Source organism: Heptranchias perlo, chromosome 7, assembly GCF_035084215.1.
Source record: "Heptranchias perlo isolate sHepPer1 chromosome 7, sHepPer1.hap1, whole genome shotgun sequence".
Lineage (NCBI taxonomy): Eukaryota > Metazoa > Chordata > Chondrichthyes > Hexanchiformes > Hexanchidae > Heptranchias > Heptranchias perlo.
The window spans coordinates 49278744-49294327 of NC_090331.1; the positions used below are offsets into that span (position 1 = coordinate 49278744).

Below are 15584 nucleotides of genomic sequence, written 5' to 3' on the forward strand. Positions count from 1 at the left end.
CTTATCCTTGAGAACCTCCTAGTGAATCTATGCTGCACCTTTTTCATTGCTTTTATGCCCAAAACTCTTCACAGTACTCCAACTGTGGCCTAACTGAACAAGGTGTGGAGATGCCGGTGATGGACTGGGGTTGACAATTGTAAACAATTTTACAACACCAAGTTATAGTCCAGCAATTTTATTTGAAATTCACAAGCTTTCGGAGCTAACAAGCTAACTGAACAAGTTCAACATCACCTCCTTGCTTTTGTATTCTTTGCCTCTAGATTCAAAACCAAAGAATGCATTTGCCTTTTCTTTTGCCATATCTATTTGCATTGCTACCTTTAATGACTTGCATGCCTGCTTCTCAATTCCATTTTAAAATTTTCCATTTAAGATAAACTTCCTTTCCCTATTCTGACTTCCAAAGTTTATTGCTTCACATTTCTCAACTTTTGAACTGTATCTGCCTATCTTGCTAGCCATCTTGCCAAGCCTAGACAACATCCAGGCTTGGGCTGATGAGTGGCAAGTAACATTCACTCCAGACAAGCGCCAGGTAATGACCATCTCCAATAAGAGAGAGAGTCTAACCACCTCCTCTTGACATTCAACGGCATTACTATTGCCGAATCCCCCACCGTCAACATCCTGGGGGTCACCATTGACCAGAACCTTAACTGGACCAGCCACATAAATACTGTGGTTACAAGAGCAGGTCAGAGGCTGGGAATTCTGCAGCGAGTGACTCCCCTCCTGGCTCCTCAAAGGCTTTCCACCAACTACAAGGTACAGGTCAGGAGTGTGATGGAATACCCTCCACTTGCCTGGATGAGTGCAGCTCCAACAACACTCAAGAAGTTGGACACCATCCAGGACAAAGCAGCCCACTTGATTGGCACCCCATCCACCACCGGCGCACCGTGGCTGCAGTGTGTACCATCCACAGGATGCACTGCAGCAACTTGCCAAGGCTTCTTCGACAACACCTCCCAAACCCGCGACCTCTACCTAGAAGGACAAGGGCAGCAGGCACATGGGAACAACACCACCTGCACGTTCCCCTCCAAGGCACACACCATCCCAACTTTGAAATATATCGCCATTCCTTCATCGTCGCTGGGTCAAAATCTTGGAACTCCCTACCTAACAGCACTGTGGGAGTACCTTCACCACACGGACTGCAGCAGTTCAAGGCGGCGGCTCACCACCACCTTCTCGAGGGCAATTAGGGATTGGCAATAAATGCTGGCCTTGCCAACGAGGCCCATATCCCATGAACAAATATTTTAAAAAAATCCTCCTGTAGTTTTTCACAATTTGCCATGTCCCCCAATTTGGTGGTATCAGCAAATTTCGATATTCCCTCAATTCCCATGTCCAGACCACTAATGTATGTAGCAAATAACAGCAACCCCAACACAGACTTCTGTGGAATGCCATTCACCACATCTTTACAGTCTGAGCAATTGACTTTTACTCCTATTCTTTGCTTTCTCCTGTCCAATCATCTCTATCCTTATGGTCTTATTCTTCTTAATTCCATGTGCCATTATCTTTGCTATTAGTCTTTTATGTGGTATTTTATCTCATTCTTTTTGAAAATCCATATAAACTATGGTGGGAGGCTGGGTTCAGATTGATACCAGTTTTGCTGCCATTTCCATTCATGATGCTGGTTAATTGTTCTTGAATTTAAATTCTCAGTCACAGTTGGTACATGGCCTGGATGAACTGGGCTATTTCTCACCCTCAGAAAGCTGGTTTTAGGTTTGAGTGAATGACTGAATAGTTGAGCAATATTCAAATTTATTTCTCTTTGGTGTAAACAGGAAGAAGCTGAAATTCAAGCAGAGCTTGAACGTCTGGAGAGAGTCCGAAACCTGCATATACGTGAACTTAAAAGAATAAATAACGAAGACAGTTCACAGTAGGTTAATTAATGTTAATTTTTTCTTTAAACAAGAAAATTATTTAAGTTTATATTGTACCTTTCACAACCTCAGGATTTTCCAAAACACTTCACAGTCAACAAAGTACTTTTCGAAGTATGGTCACTGTTGTAACGTAGGGAATCTTGGCCGGCAATTTGCATACAGCAATAAGATTAATGAACAGATATTTAGTGATGTTGGTTAAGAGATAAAAGTTGGCCAGGAGACTGGAAGAACTCTCCTGTTCTTCAAATAATGCCATATGACCTTTGGTGCCCACCTGAGGGAGCAGATATTGGGTCTGTATTTAATGTCTCATCTGAAAGACAGTGCTTCTGGCAGTGCAGCACTCCCTCAGTAATGCATTAAATTGTCAGCCTAGACTACTTGCTCAGGTCGTGGAGTGGGGCTTGAACCCACAGCCTTCTAACAGAGATGAGAATGTTACCAATGAACCGAAGCTGACATTCAGTTTAGTTAAATGTATTTCAAAGGGGAAAAAAATCTCTCTCTTTCCCCATCCTCCTCCTCCCCCTTCAAAAAAAACTTCTAGATTCTTCGTCTAATATGAGTTTAATCACACTAGTCTTAAGTAGTAGTCATTTGAATAGCTTCAAAATACTTAAATTTTAGCAAACTTGGGGGGAAAAAGTGCTGGAATTCTACGGTAGGTCCTTCAGCATCTATCAAGTGAAGAGTGGCCACAATTTGGGTGTGGGCCCTCCTTCAGAACTGGAAGATAAGCAAACTAATGGAACTGAAGAAAACAAAAGGAGGATGAGGGGACGGGAAAGGAAGAAAGATAATTTTAGTTTTTTTTGAAATGCAGAAACGAGATGAAAACTGGTGGCTGTTTTCAAGAAAGGCATTAAAAGAACAAAAGGTTGTGAAAGTACCTACCAAGAAAAAAAATAACTGCAACTGCTTGCAATTAAAATAATAATAGGTGCTAGAAACACAGCAGGCCCAACAGCACTCAAAAAATAGGAAAGTTGGGCCAATACACAGATGTAGAACCCCTGCCAAAACATTGTTCTGATGGAGGGCCTACACATGCAGCGTCAGCACAATTCCCACCACCAGGGATAGGGAAGATGTGCTTTTGTAGATGGCGGAAGATGATCTGATGAAAAAGCAGTCTAGTGGAGCAGAAGGTGCGGACAAAGGAGACCCTATGATCATCTAAGAGAGTATGTGAGCAGAGATGAAAAATGAGGTAGACACTGTCAAGAGTCTTATCCAAGGGCAGGTCTCAGCTGTGGAACAAAGGGGACATTTCAGAAGCTGTAATGTGAAAACTGGAGTCATCAGAGTGGATGCAATGGTATAGAAAAACTAGGAGAAATGGATAGAGGCTTTCAAGGCAGCAGTCTGGAAAGAAGCATAATCCAGGTAGTTGCAGAAGTCTTTGGATTTGTAATGTTTATGGAAAGATCATTGCCAGAAATAGAGATCAAGAACTCCAAGAAGGTAAGAGTTCAAGATGGACCACATAAAGGTGAGGGGTAGTTGAAAATTGTAAACCTAGGCAATGAAATTCTCAAGATCCAAGTGGGAGCAGGAAGCAGTAGTTACACAGTCATTGGTGCAACACAGACGGTCAGGGAGTGGGGCCTGTGTAGGATAGGAACATAGGGGTCGATTTTAGCACCCGCGATCGGGTGCGTTCTTGGCTGGGGGGGGGGGGGGGGCTCCGAAAATCGGGGATTCCCGGGGCGGGTCGGGACCCTGGCTCCAACCCGCCCACTTCCGGGTTTCCCACAGACGCGCTGACAGCGCGCGTAGCCCCCGCAGGTGGAACTCCCGCCGGCAATTAAAACTGGTGGGGTGCCACTTCGTTTATTTTGGTATTTCAGGTCGTTTACAGACCTGATTAACGAGATATTTTAGGTGGGTTGGGATTTTACAAACAACTGGGACTGTTTCCCGTACTAGGGGAAACACTTGCAGTTCAAATGGACGTGTTGCAGCCATCAACCTGTGGCAGCTGCAGAGGTCCATTTGACAGGAGGGAGGGCAACGGCAGAGGGAGATGCGTTGCAGAGGGCACTACCCTCGCCACGGTCCACAGACCGAGGCTCAGCTTCCTGGACCTCTCTGAGCAGCAGTGCACACGGAGGCTCAGAGTCACTCGACATGTAGTCGTGGGCGTCTGCAGCCTCCTTCATGCCGAGCTGCTGGCCCGAGCACCATCTTCTTACCCGTCGTTGTCAGTCACCACTGCCCTCAATAACTTCTCCTTCGCATCCTTCCAGGGTGCCACCGGGGACATCGCCGACGTCTCTGTCATCTGCACAAAAGAGCCCTGCAAATACACCTACACCCACTCTGCAGTGACACAATGGGTGGCATCAGTTGTGGGTCTTTATTGTGATCCTCAGGAAAAGGCATTATTGCACAAACCAGACAAGATTTACAAAGACGTGGCAGTAGTGGTGCCAATATAATATGTAATGTGATTTGCTCAGAAATTAAATATAAATAAAAACCATGACAAACCCTCAAACACCCTTGTGCATCCCCTTCATGCTCACGACGCGTTTGCCTTACGCTGCCTACTGCACATATGTAATGCATGCCCTGTGGCTGCAGCACAGGTAGTGGCAGGTTGAGTGAGGCTGACCGTGAAAGAGATGCATGAGAGGGTGAGTGTGAGATAGAGCCATGAGATTGTATGAGGATTGGGTTGAGTGGTAGTGGCGGGATGAGTACTGGCGAGGTGAGTAAGTGCAGGTAAGATGAGGATGAGGTTTGAGTGGGTGTGAGGGGTGATGTGACAGAGTAGTGTTGGCAGTGCAGAAGGAGATGTGGGGTGGGGGCGGTGATGTGGCAAATGGAGTGTAGGGGAATGAGTAAGTGTACTCACTTCAGCTGACCTACTTAGGTCATTGAAGCGCCTCCTGCACTGTATGCATGTGCCTGATATGTTGGTGCAGGTGACCTCCTCTGCCACCTCGAGCCAGGCTTTCTTGGTGGCAGAGGCAGGCCGCTTCCGCCTGCCCGCCGGGGGGAAGATCTCTGTCCTCCCCCTCCTCACCCCATCCAGTAAGAGCTGGAGTGAGGCATCATTAACCTGGGAGCAGCCTTCCCCCTGAGCTGCTCCATGCTGTAATTTTTCCTATTTCTTGCAGCATCAGTCAGTGGAGGACTGCCCTTTTAAATAGAGCTCCTCCAGCTGACAGACCTTACTGCGCATGCGCAGTCCGCCCTCCGCGCAGCTTAGCAGCAGGGAACCCGGAACAAGAGGTAAGTGGATCCAATTAGCCTGCGATTGTGTTCGGGGCAGACTGATTTCTCCGGGCGTGTTACCCACGGGACCAATCACCCCTCCCCCGTGAACCCGCCGCCCTGGTAATATCGGGCCCAAAGTGTCCCATATATCTTCCAAAAAGACAGGCATAGCTGTGTCCATGGAGGTTTCTACTTTTATCTAGAGGAAGTGAGTGGAGATAAAGGAAGTTTCTCAGTGAGAATAAATTTATTCAAGCAGAAAAGATGCTGGTCAGGGATTGGCAGTGTTGCTATTCAAGATAGAAACGGAGAGTCCAGAGACCATGCTGGTGAGGGTTGGAGGAGGAGAGGAAATGATACATCATGATAAAAGGAAATGACGGGCTAAAAAAAACTGAAATTGCCAAAGGTGCAGGGCGTCAAGAGTTATGAATGTTGGCAGGTAGATACTGGAAAAAGGGGTGAAACAATAGTCACAATAAGAGACTGGTTGAACAGGAGCAAGCTGAACCAACAGAGTCTTATTTGTGTGCCTTGGAGAGGAGGTAGAAACAGGCCGTGAAGGGGTGGGAAACTACAAGATTGGAGGTGGTTAGGGGAAACATCTCCTGAAGAGTTCAGATGACAGCCTGGGAGATTATGATTTGGTGTTAGGTGGGGTCATGTTGCGAGGGAATGAGAGGAAGTGTCCGATAGTTGGCATTGGATCTCAATCATATAGACGCCGGTCTGTCATATTACACCCACACCTCCTTGTCAGCAAGTTTGATAATATTGGGGTTGGAATTGACAGAATGGAGAGCTATAAGTTCAGAAGGAGATAGATTAGAGGAGTAATGAGAATGGACAAACTCAGACTGCTGGTTGTTGCAGTGGCAGTTCTCAATAAAAGGTTTGAGAGAAGGCAAGAGTTCAAAGAGAGGGAAAGAATTATAAAATTTTACGTTCTTCTACCTTTTTAAAATTTTTATTTTTCAAACATTTATCCACTTCCCTTTTGAAAGTTATTATACTACCACTTCTGTTTCTGCTAGGGTATTGTAACAACCCTCTGCATAAAATAAATTTCTCCTAACCTTTCCATTCTTTTGTTGGTCTTAAATTTATGCTCTCTAGTTGCCAACTTACTGACCAGTGGGAATAGTTTATCTCCATTAACCTATTCAAAACCCCATCATAATTTTGAACATCTCTTAGATCTCCTCTTAATCATCTTTGTTCAGTGTTTCTAGTCAGCCCTCACAAATAAAATTTCTCATTGTTGGTGTCGTCTTGGTGAGTTTCTTCTGCACCTTCTCCATGGTCTTGACATTTTTCCTAAAATAAAGACTCAAAACTGGACATGAATTTATATAGGTTTAACATTACCTCTTTGTTTTTATTATGTATGCCCTTATAAAACCTAGGATTCCATATGCTGTTTTTTTCAACTTTACCAACTTGTCCTATCACTTTTAAAGATCTGTGTATCGGAGTCCCTAAGTCTCTACTCCTTTTAAAAGTTTTACCACCTAATGTATATGTTCTTTCCTTCTTCCTCCCAAAATGTGTCACCTCACATTTCTCTGCATTAAGTTTCATCTGATATTTATCTGCCCAATTTACATACCTGTCTATGTCCTTCTGATGTCATTTACTGTTCTCGGCACAGTAAACCATGCTCTCTCTTTTTGTGCTGCCTGCAAATTTTGATATTGTACTACCTATAGCCAAGCCCACATTATTTATATAAAGAGCATTGAGTTCTGGGGACCACCACTCTTTTTATATCTCTGTAGTCTGAAAAAACATCCATTAACCACTACTGTTTTCTGTCCTTCATCCAACTTCCTATCCATGCTGCCATGTTCCCATTAATACAGTGTGTTAATTTTATCAACAAGCCTCCTGGTGCCTTTTGAATATCCTTATCGACAACATTGTTAAATATCCCTTATTAATACAGTTATTTTCACAAAGAACTTTTATATTTATCAGACGAGGCATGCTTTTAACTTATCTGTGCTGACTGTCTTTTAATTAAACTATGTAGTTCAAGGTGAGCATTAATTTTATCCGTGGGATCAAAAGGACTGCAGATAGGAGCCAAAAAAATTAAGAATAAGCATGGAAGCAAAGTAACAAGAAGAGCTCAGCATTATGTTGAGCTTGGAATTTGCTGAGATTGGGTCATACAGGTATGAGGCTTGTGGCCATTTCTGAGGACAGGCATCATTTAGAATTAGAAAGGGGAAGTTGGAAAGGATAGTAAACAGAAGTGAGTTTAGATGGGGTTACAAGAAAGTGAGGAGGACCAGGAATCAGTGATTAGCTGGCATTGGAGAACCACGTGCGCTTCCAGTCCTTGCTTTAACAAAATTTGATTTTTCTTCCTATCTGGTAGCAACAGATGAGGCAAAGGATGATGCCGAACTGATAACCAGGAGAGCTACAATATTGATTCAGCCAATAGAAAGAAAGAACTTGCATTTATATAGCGCCTTTCACGGCGTTGGGACATCCCAAAGCGTTTTACAGCCAAAGAAGTGCTTTTGAAGTGTAGTCACTGTTGTAATGTAGGAAACGTGGGCGGCTAGTTTGCGTACAGCAAGATTCCACAAACAGCAACATGATAATGACCAGATAATCTGTTTTAGTGATGTTGATTGAGGGATAAATATTGACCAGGACACCAGGAAGAACGCCCCTCCTTTTCTTCGAAGTAGTGGCATGGGATCTTTTATGTCCACCTGCGTGGGCAGACGAGGCCTCAGTTTAATGTCTCATCTGAAAGATGGCACCTCCGACAGTGCAGCACTCCCTCAGTACTGCACTGGAGTGTCAGCTTAGACTTTGTGCTCAAGTTTCTGGAGTGGGACTCGACCCTACAACCTTCTGACTCGAGGCAAGAGTGCTACCAACTGAGCCACGGCTGGCACAATGCTTCTGAAGAGGGGGGGCTAGTTTAAGCGTGCATGTATGATTCATGGGAAGAATAAGAGAGTGAACTGTGAGAAATGCTGAAAGGAGAATTGAATTTCCAGGCTATGCTGGTGATCACAAATGGATCTGAAAGAGGAAGGATGAAACTTCACCTGGAATCCACATGGAATAAGTCAGAGCTGGAAGCAAGTGCTGAGGACAGGGGTACAACTGTGGAAATGGTTTTGGCAAATAATTACAAACAAAAAGGGTAAGGGGCAGCAAGGATGGTGAACAGGATGAAAGAGACAATAACATTTATGCTGGAAATTAGCAGAACTTTAAGGCTGACCTTTCTGAAAAAAAAGTGGCACTAAATCAAACAGTACAAATAAAAAGAAAATTAATGAAGCTGGAAATCTGAAATAAAAACACAAAATGCTGGAATTAAGTATCTTATTTCAGATTTCTAGTATTTGCCACTTTTTTCTTAATTAACTATTTTCATGCCTTTTGTTCTAATACCTTGCCAGTATCTCACTGAAATACTCTTTGCACATCATCCATCAGTTGTCACGTCTTTCTAGCTTTTCAAAAAAAAACCTCCTTGGGCATTTAACCCGTTATCTCTCTTCCTCCCCATAACAAAAAAATAAGCATTTTATCTATAGGAGCATAGAAATTGCTAGATGATAAAAGACCAAGGTCCATCTACTTTGCCTTCTACCATCCTGGTAGTTGCATGATCCAACATTAATGGAATTGTTGATGAATCGTGGCAAACAATCTGTCGATTGGTCTACAACAGACCCAGACATGCAGTGGAGGAAAGCTTTGGGAACCATGGGTCCAACAACTGTTCCTCCCAAGCATGCTACACTTGCCATATGTCATGTCTCAAATTACTCTCATAATGTGCATTATGTGGCTTGGTATTGGTACATATTGGGTTTAAAAATCCAGGTCCATCCACAGTTAAAGGCCCAGCTTGTTCTAGTGCACACAGTCCCAGAATAGATATTTTGTCTGTGACATGGTCATATTTAGAAAGTAATGCTCAGCCTGTTTTAATCCAATTGAGCAATCCATTCACTGCATCTGATAGGAAATATATATGCCAGTGAGTCTCAGTGGTCAGCAGAAAACTGTCGTGTAAGATTAATATTCATGGACTTTGTGCCTGGTCCAGTTCACATTGAAGTTTAGTGCAGCAGATGTATGTTATTTTCCTCCTTCCAAATAAGGATAGTTAAGACTATAACTACTGTAAACTTAATGTGTCACATTACTGTTCACTTATCCATTTACTGATAAATCTGTTTGGCAGTTTATAGCCCAAACCACCATCTAGTGAAGGGTTTATTGTTCCACCTTCTGAGGTCAAGCAAGATCACGCGAAGGCAAGTGATCTAACCAGTAAGCCAAAATACTAGTAACAAGGATTTTTTTAGTCCAGCCCCTTTGCTCCCTACAAATTATCTAGATATTGGATATGTAAAAGCACACTTCTGTTTATAGGGTGTGAGGGCTCCCTTACAGGAATGCTCTGAGACATTAAACCTGAGGAAAACATCTGAAATAAAAACCCAAAAACATACCTCCGTTCGTTCTTTCTCTTATCTCCTCCCCCCCGCCCCCAACCCCCCCCCCCCCCAACACACCGAGGCTTTAATTTTGTTTGGTTCCCTTAAAATTCACACACATCTTCCAGTTTCCAGCTTTGAATAAGGGTACTCACCTGAAACATTAACCCATCTTTTGTTTTTGCAGAAATTGATGGGCTTGCTGTTTAATTCCTGTGCTTTCTGTTTTTATTCTGGATTTCCAGTATTTGCAGTTTTTTTTATACTTCTACCAAATTTAATAGTTTGCTTTCTTTGATCCAACACCGGGTTCCCCTTAGAAATCTGTGTGTCCAAATGTTATCTGTAGAGTCTATCCTTAAACATCAATTTGTCACCTCAAAACAATGTGAAAATGTTCTACCTGATTGTTGCCAAACTTGGCAAGGAATGCTTTTCTGGACCTTTTTTTCATCTTATAAGGCCACATTAAAAACATCAATATTACATTCTTTATTTTTCATCAGAGTTTGTCAAACTCAGTTTTTAAAAAAAAAAATAATTATGGTGATTCTGTTTAAAATGGCTATGTTAAGAACTTTCTGTACTCCCAGATTACTGAATGTAAATTGTCATTTCACTCAGTAACTCCAATGATTCATCAAATTTTCCCAAACTTTGTAATTAACTTTTCATTGTTTTTCAAAAGCAATTTGGAACTTAATCAGCCATTTTCAGAAACCTGGACTTATCCAAATACTGGAAGTAGAAATGTTTTGCACATTTTCACTAACTATGATAACTTACTTGCTTTACTATGGAAAATGCATATGATGGGAACTGTCTTTCTGTTAATGCACCTGTAAACACTAACAACATTGAAATAAAAACATTTAAAAGGCACAAATACACAAAAAGTTGAATTCTTAGCAATTAAAACTGAATGAGCAAAGGTAATGTAATTCAACACTTTAAGGAAATTACTAACTATACATTAAGGCTTGATTTGACGATTCACTGATCTCTTCGGCTTCCCCTCCCACCCGCCCGGAATCAATAGAGTACAAATCTTATTAAAATTTAGCAATATTCTCGCTGGTCAGATGACCAACTCATATAACTGAGTAACGATTGACCTGCTTGGTTGGATCATCATTTATAATACCTCATTTGAAGGGCTACTTCTAAATACATTTTCTAAATGTTGGAGCAAAAACTTGTAAGTTTATACTAATTTGTATTTTATGCTTTCTTGACTGTGTACTTGAAATCAAATTTGGAATTCCTTCTATATGATGTCCAAAACATCCTCTAATGTTTTGGAATTTTCTCGAGTTTAAATTTTCTGGTATAAATGTTGTAAAGTCCTTCAACAGAAGACTACTCTTACCAGATCATATGAAATCAATCCCAAAATACAAGATCAAGTTATGTTTTTTTTGGGTCGAACAATTCTTTTAAGCCTGGTTTTATTGTATGTATTTCAGAAGCAAAGAATGAAAATCCATTGCATAAAATTAATTCATCTCAATTCAGATTGCTAGTCTGACTTTAACATTCGACATAACTCGTTCTCCACATTTACTTTCCTTGCTGCACACATTGACACACCGTGACCTTATTATCGCATAGAGCCTTGAGATCTCCATTTCTGATGGAGCTCTTGGATCACTTTCTCATTTCCCTCCATATACACGTTACCCTGACAGCCTAAACCCCACCACTTTCATTCTTTACCCATTGGAAAAAATTACCCCATCTCCCTTAATAGAACCCTCTTGAACTCCCCTCTGCTTGCAAAGATATCGTAGCCTCTGTTGATTCCTCCATAACTGCCTCTATTCCAGACAGTTAATCACCCTCATATCTCCCTTTTACAATAGCCAGCTCCGTGTCGTCAAATCGGGAGCTGTAATCTCAAACATACCTGGTGCGTGTCTGGCCTGGAAGTTCATTGCCAGATATAGCTTGAACATCTAAAGACTTACTATTGTTCCTTCTCTCTGGCAAAATTTGCCCACTGCTCCAAAATTATCTTGTCGAGTGGAAACAATTCTAATCTCCTCCATCTCTCCTTCCTGCTCCCCCGTTATCTCCTCACAGATTAAATGCAAGAAGCATATAAATGACTTTGTTTCCAAAACTGAGGCCATCCCCAGTTGTTCTTATGCGTTTACTCCTGGCTGTTATCCCTAGATCCTTCTGCCAAATTGTCCTTCCACGCCACCTCTCTTCCATAGCTATTCCCACAAATCATCTCCTCTTCCAATCATTGAAGCCCAACTCCTCCCTTGACTCCTCAGCCCTCGGCTTGTTGTCATCATCAGCTTTATTACTGTCCTCCGGTATTGTACCTTCCTCTTTCAAAACAACAGCTTACACTTATATAGCGCCTTTAATGTAGTAAAATGTCCCAAAATGCTTCACAGCGATTTTTCAAATAAAATTTGACACCGAGCCACATAAGGAGATACTAGGACAGGTGACTAAAAGCTTGGTGAAGGAGGGAGAGGTTTACTGAGGGAATTCCAGAACTGAGGGCCCAGGCAGCTGAAGGCACGGCCGCCAATGGTGGAGCGACTAAAATCGGGAATGCGCAAGAGGCAAGAATTGGAGGAGCGCAGAAATCTCGGAGGGTTGTAGGGCTGGAGGAGGTTACAGAGATAGGGAGAGGCGAGGCCATGGAGGGATTTGAAAACAAGGATGAGAATTTTAAAATTGGAGCGTTGCCAGAACAGGAGCCAATGTAGGTCAGCGAGCGCAGAGGTGATGGGTGAACGGGACTTGGTGCGAGTTAGGATACAGGCAGCAGAGTTTTGCATGAGCTCACTACCATTCTCCTCAAAAAAAAACCTACCCAACTGCTCAATTTAAAATTTTTAGAAAATAGATTGGTAACTTGATTGATCACATCTGGACATGTTAACTCGTCTTAGGCTATCTTCAACAAATAATCAGGAATATATAGTTCAGTCTACAGTACCTAGTTTCACTCATCCGAAGACTGTTTATGTCCACATTTTTTATGATGTCCAGTTGTACAAAAAATTGTAAATTGTTTCTAGAATGTTTGGCTGATATCCCAACATTTACCTAGACTAATGATTTTTTTTTAGATTCAAAGATCATCCTACATTGAATGATAGATATTTATTACTACACTTACTGGGACGAGGTGGCTTCAGTGAAGTATATAAGGTATGCATATGCTGATGAGAACGTCTAGCGTTTTAAGTTAAGAATTTCCAAATTATTTGACTTCTGTTTGTTACTCAGCAAGACACCAGGTTTTCACTATTAAAAAGGAACTAAGGTTACTAGCTGTGTTTGGTTGGCTAGGCCAAGTGTATATTTATATATAATGTGGCCTGATGAAATTAGTATGAGTACATTATTGTACCCTTTAATTTAAGAATCTTCAAACCTTCATGGCTCAAAGTTTATCATTCTCCATTTTTAAATGATTTTCCCCTGATTGGCTTGGTTTAGGAATCCTTCTTAATTCTTATGCCATTTTTTGTTATTTCTTACATCTTGCATTATTTGAGTTTGGCAAGATTTAATTGTGTAGTTTTCTCACCTGTCATGGAGATAGTATGTAGCATTTTCTTGGTGTTCTCTCCAGTACATCATCAGAAGGTAAGTCACATAGTGTTCACTATATTGTTTTTAATCTTTTTGCTTTTTCATCTGAACTTAATTCTTTAAACACAATCTGCAAAGTTCCAAGAAAATGTTAATAAAAATCTACCTACTAAATCTAAAAATCTGTTCATGACCATCCTCTGCCAGGATTTCTAAGCTATATGCTGTGCTGTTGTGGCATTCTTGAATTATGTAGTTTGATTCCTTCTGATTGTGTATACTGAGTAAGAGAACTCTTGGGGATGTTATTTTGTCTGTGACGAGGGTTTCTTTTGTAAGAAAATTAATGTCAAAGCTATTTATCATTTGTAAATAGGATTCTTCCTGTTTGCTAGAACAAACTAATACTGAATATACGTTTAAATTCTAAGATTACCATTCAGGAGTAGAAAGGATGCCAGTGCTGTTCAGGTCTGCACAGGAAATTGACTATCAAATATGTCATTCAAGTAAGCCATTATTGGTCAGAAAGCCTCACTTGGCAGATTTTCGTGGAATCTGGTAAAGAGAGAATATCTAGTCTGAGAAGTGACATTTTCTTATACACTTTGTGTATTTATTGAATTTCTCTTCACTCATTGTTTTCCCCCTCCTCTTGCATTGTTGCTCTTCAATGTGGGTGGTGCGAATTTTTTTTGTGTTAACCTGCATTTCAAACAGTTGTAGGAGAAAGTTGTCAGATCATTTTTGCATATATTAGCAGAACAATGGGATTACTCAAGTCTGAGGATATGCCATTTAACAGTTATCAGACTGAATCAACAAAAACTGGGAACTGTTACAGGAAATAAATATGATACTTACAGGAAGTGTGTGCAGTACAGAAATGCATACTATATGCAAAATTTTTAATGTATTGCTACCAGATATCCTGTGGCATTGCTGAGTCAGAGGATATGCTGTTTTATAAAAATTGGGGTGTTTATATAATTGGGGGTAACCTTGGCCACTGATTTACAATGAGTAAATAAGAATTTCATTTTAATTAAATGATATTCAGGGATTTTTATTGGTTCTTTGGATAGAATTCCACAACTCTGGCCGTTATAATGAAAACTAAAAATGAGTGTCCCTGAGATACTGCTGCATTCTGTGTTACATGGCATAACCTCCTGTATATACTTTATAGTACACTTGAGGCTGTGTGCTGCCTGTATATAGTACACTCTAAGTTGTGTCTGCTGTGTAAACAGTACAGTCCATGTGCTAACCTTTATATAGTACATTCCACGTTTCATGCTGTCCTGTATTTGATGCGGCAGAGAGACAGAGCTACACACCAACTGAGGTGCCATCAGGGAATTGGAACAGACCAGAGATCGGTGCCTTTACCCACCGAACCCGCAGAGGGAGACTCACTTTTTTAAAAAAAACAACTTCTGTTGGATTTGTGAGCCTTGCTTTGTGGAATGCATTGTGGGGTTGTTGATGCAGTGAAGTTTTGCACCTGTGGGCTGAGAGTTGGTTAATTAGATATTGTAACATTTTATTGTAACATTAAGGTACCAAGTGTACTGGATGTGACAATTTTTTAACCATTCGATACAAAACACCTGGACTAAGGGGGAAGGTCCTCTGTTTACGACCTGAACGTGTCTCTTCTAATCACCGCCATGCCGATATAATCCAAATTCCCTCTGTCTATTCGCGTGTGCATTTTGGCTCCTACTCTGGAGCTGAGCCCGTTAATTCCATCTCCCTTTTTCTCTCTTGGCCTTTCTTGAGCCTTTGTCTCTGTCCCCTCTCCTTCTCTCCTTGGGTATTTGGCTTCTCCAGTCCCTACCCCAACTCATGACTACTACTCTGCCTTCCTACTTGCCAGCTGCTGTTCCAGGCTTGAATGTCCCTTGGATAAGCCCACAGCTACCCACTGTGCCTCTCCTGACATTCTCTGAAGGGCCCATTGCTGACTTATTAAAAGCAGCAGCCCCAGCTGTCCCATCTTCCTCTCTCGCTCATGCTCCCGCTAAGTACGCTCAACCTTCCCACCCCACTCACCACTGCCACGTACTTAAATCCCTTCATGGCCTTGCTCGTCCCTATCTCTAACCTCCAGCCCAACAGTCCCACCACCAAACTCTGTGTACCTGTTGTCTATCCCCCCTGCCTTCACCCCATGATTGGTGGCCATGCTTTCGGCTGTATAGGCCCCACGCTCTGGAAATTCCTTCCTAAACCTCTCCAACTCCCTCCTTTTAGGGCCCTAGTTAAAACCCAACGCTTTGTCCATGCTTTTGGTCATCCCTCCTAATATCTCCTGCGGCTCGGTATCTATATTTGTCTGATTGTTCCTCTGAAGACCCTCAGGACATGATTATATTGAAGACAC

At 41.9% G+C, this 15584-nt stretch overlaps 1 protein-coding gene across 5 annotated transcripts in view; it reads left to right on the top strand.

Moving 5' to 3' along the window:
* The window catches only part of LOC137323691 (serine/threonine-protein kinase tousled-like 1), a 180469-nt gene that overhangs the window by 133453 nt on the left and 31432 nt on the right, over window positions 1-15584 (top strand). For all 5 annotated transcript variants that reach the window (XM_067987483.1, XM_067987481.1, XM_067987479.1 and 2 more), the window contains 2 exons: window positions 1815-1912; window positions 12727-12808. In XM_067987483.1, coding sequence (XP_067843584.1) covers window positions 1815-1912; window positions 12727-12808 — 180 coding nt within the window. The remainder of the gene's footprint in view (window positions 1-1814; window positions 1913-12726; window positions 12809-15584) is intronic.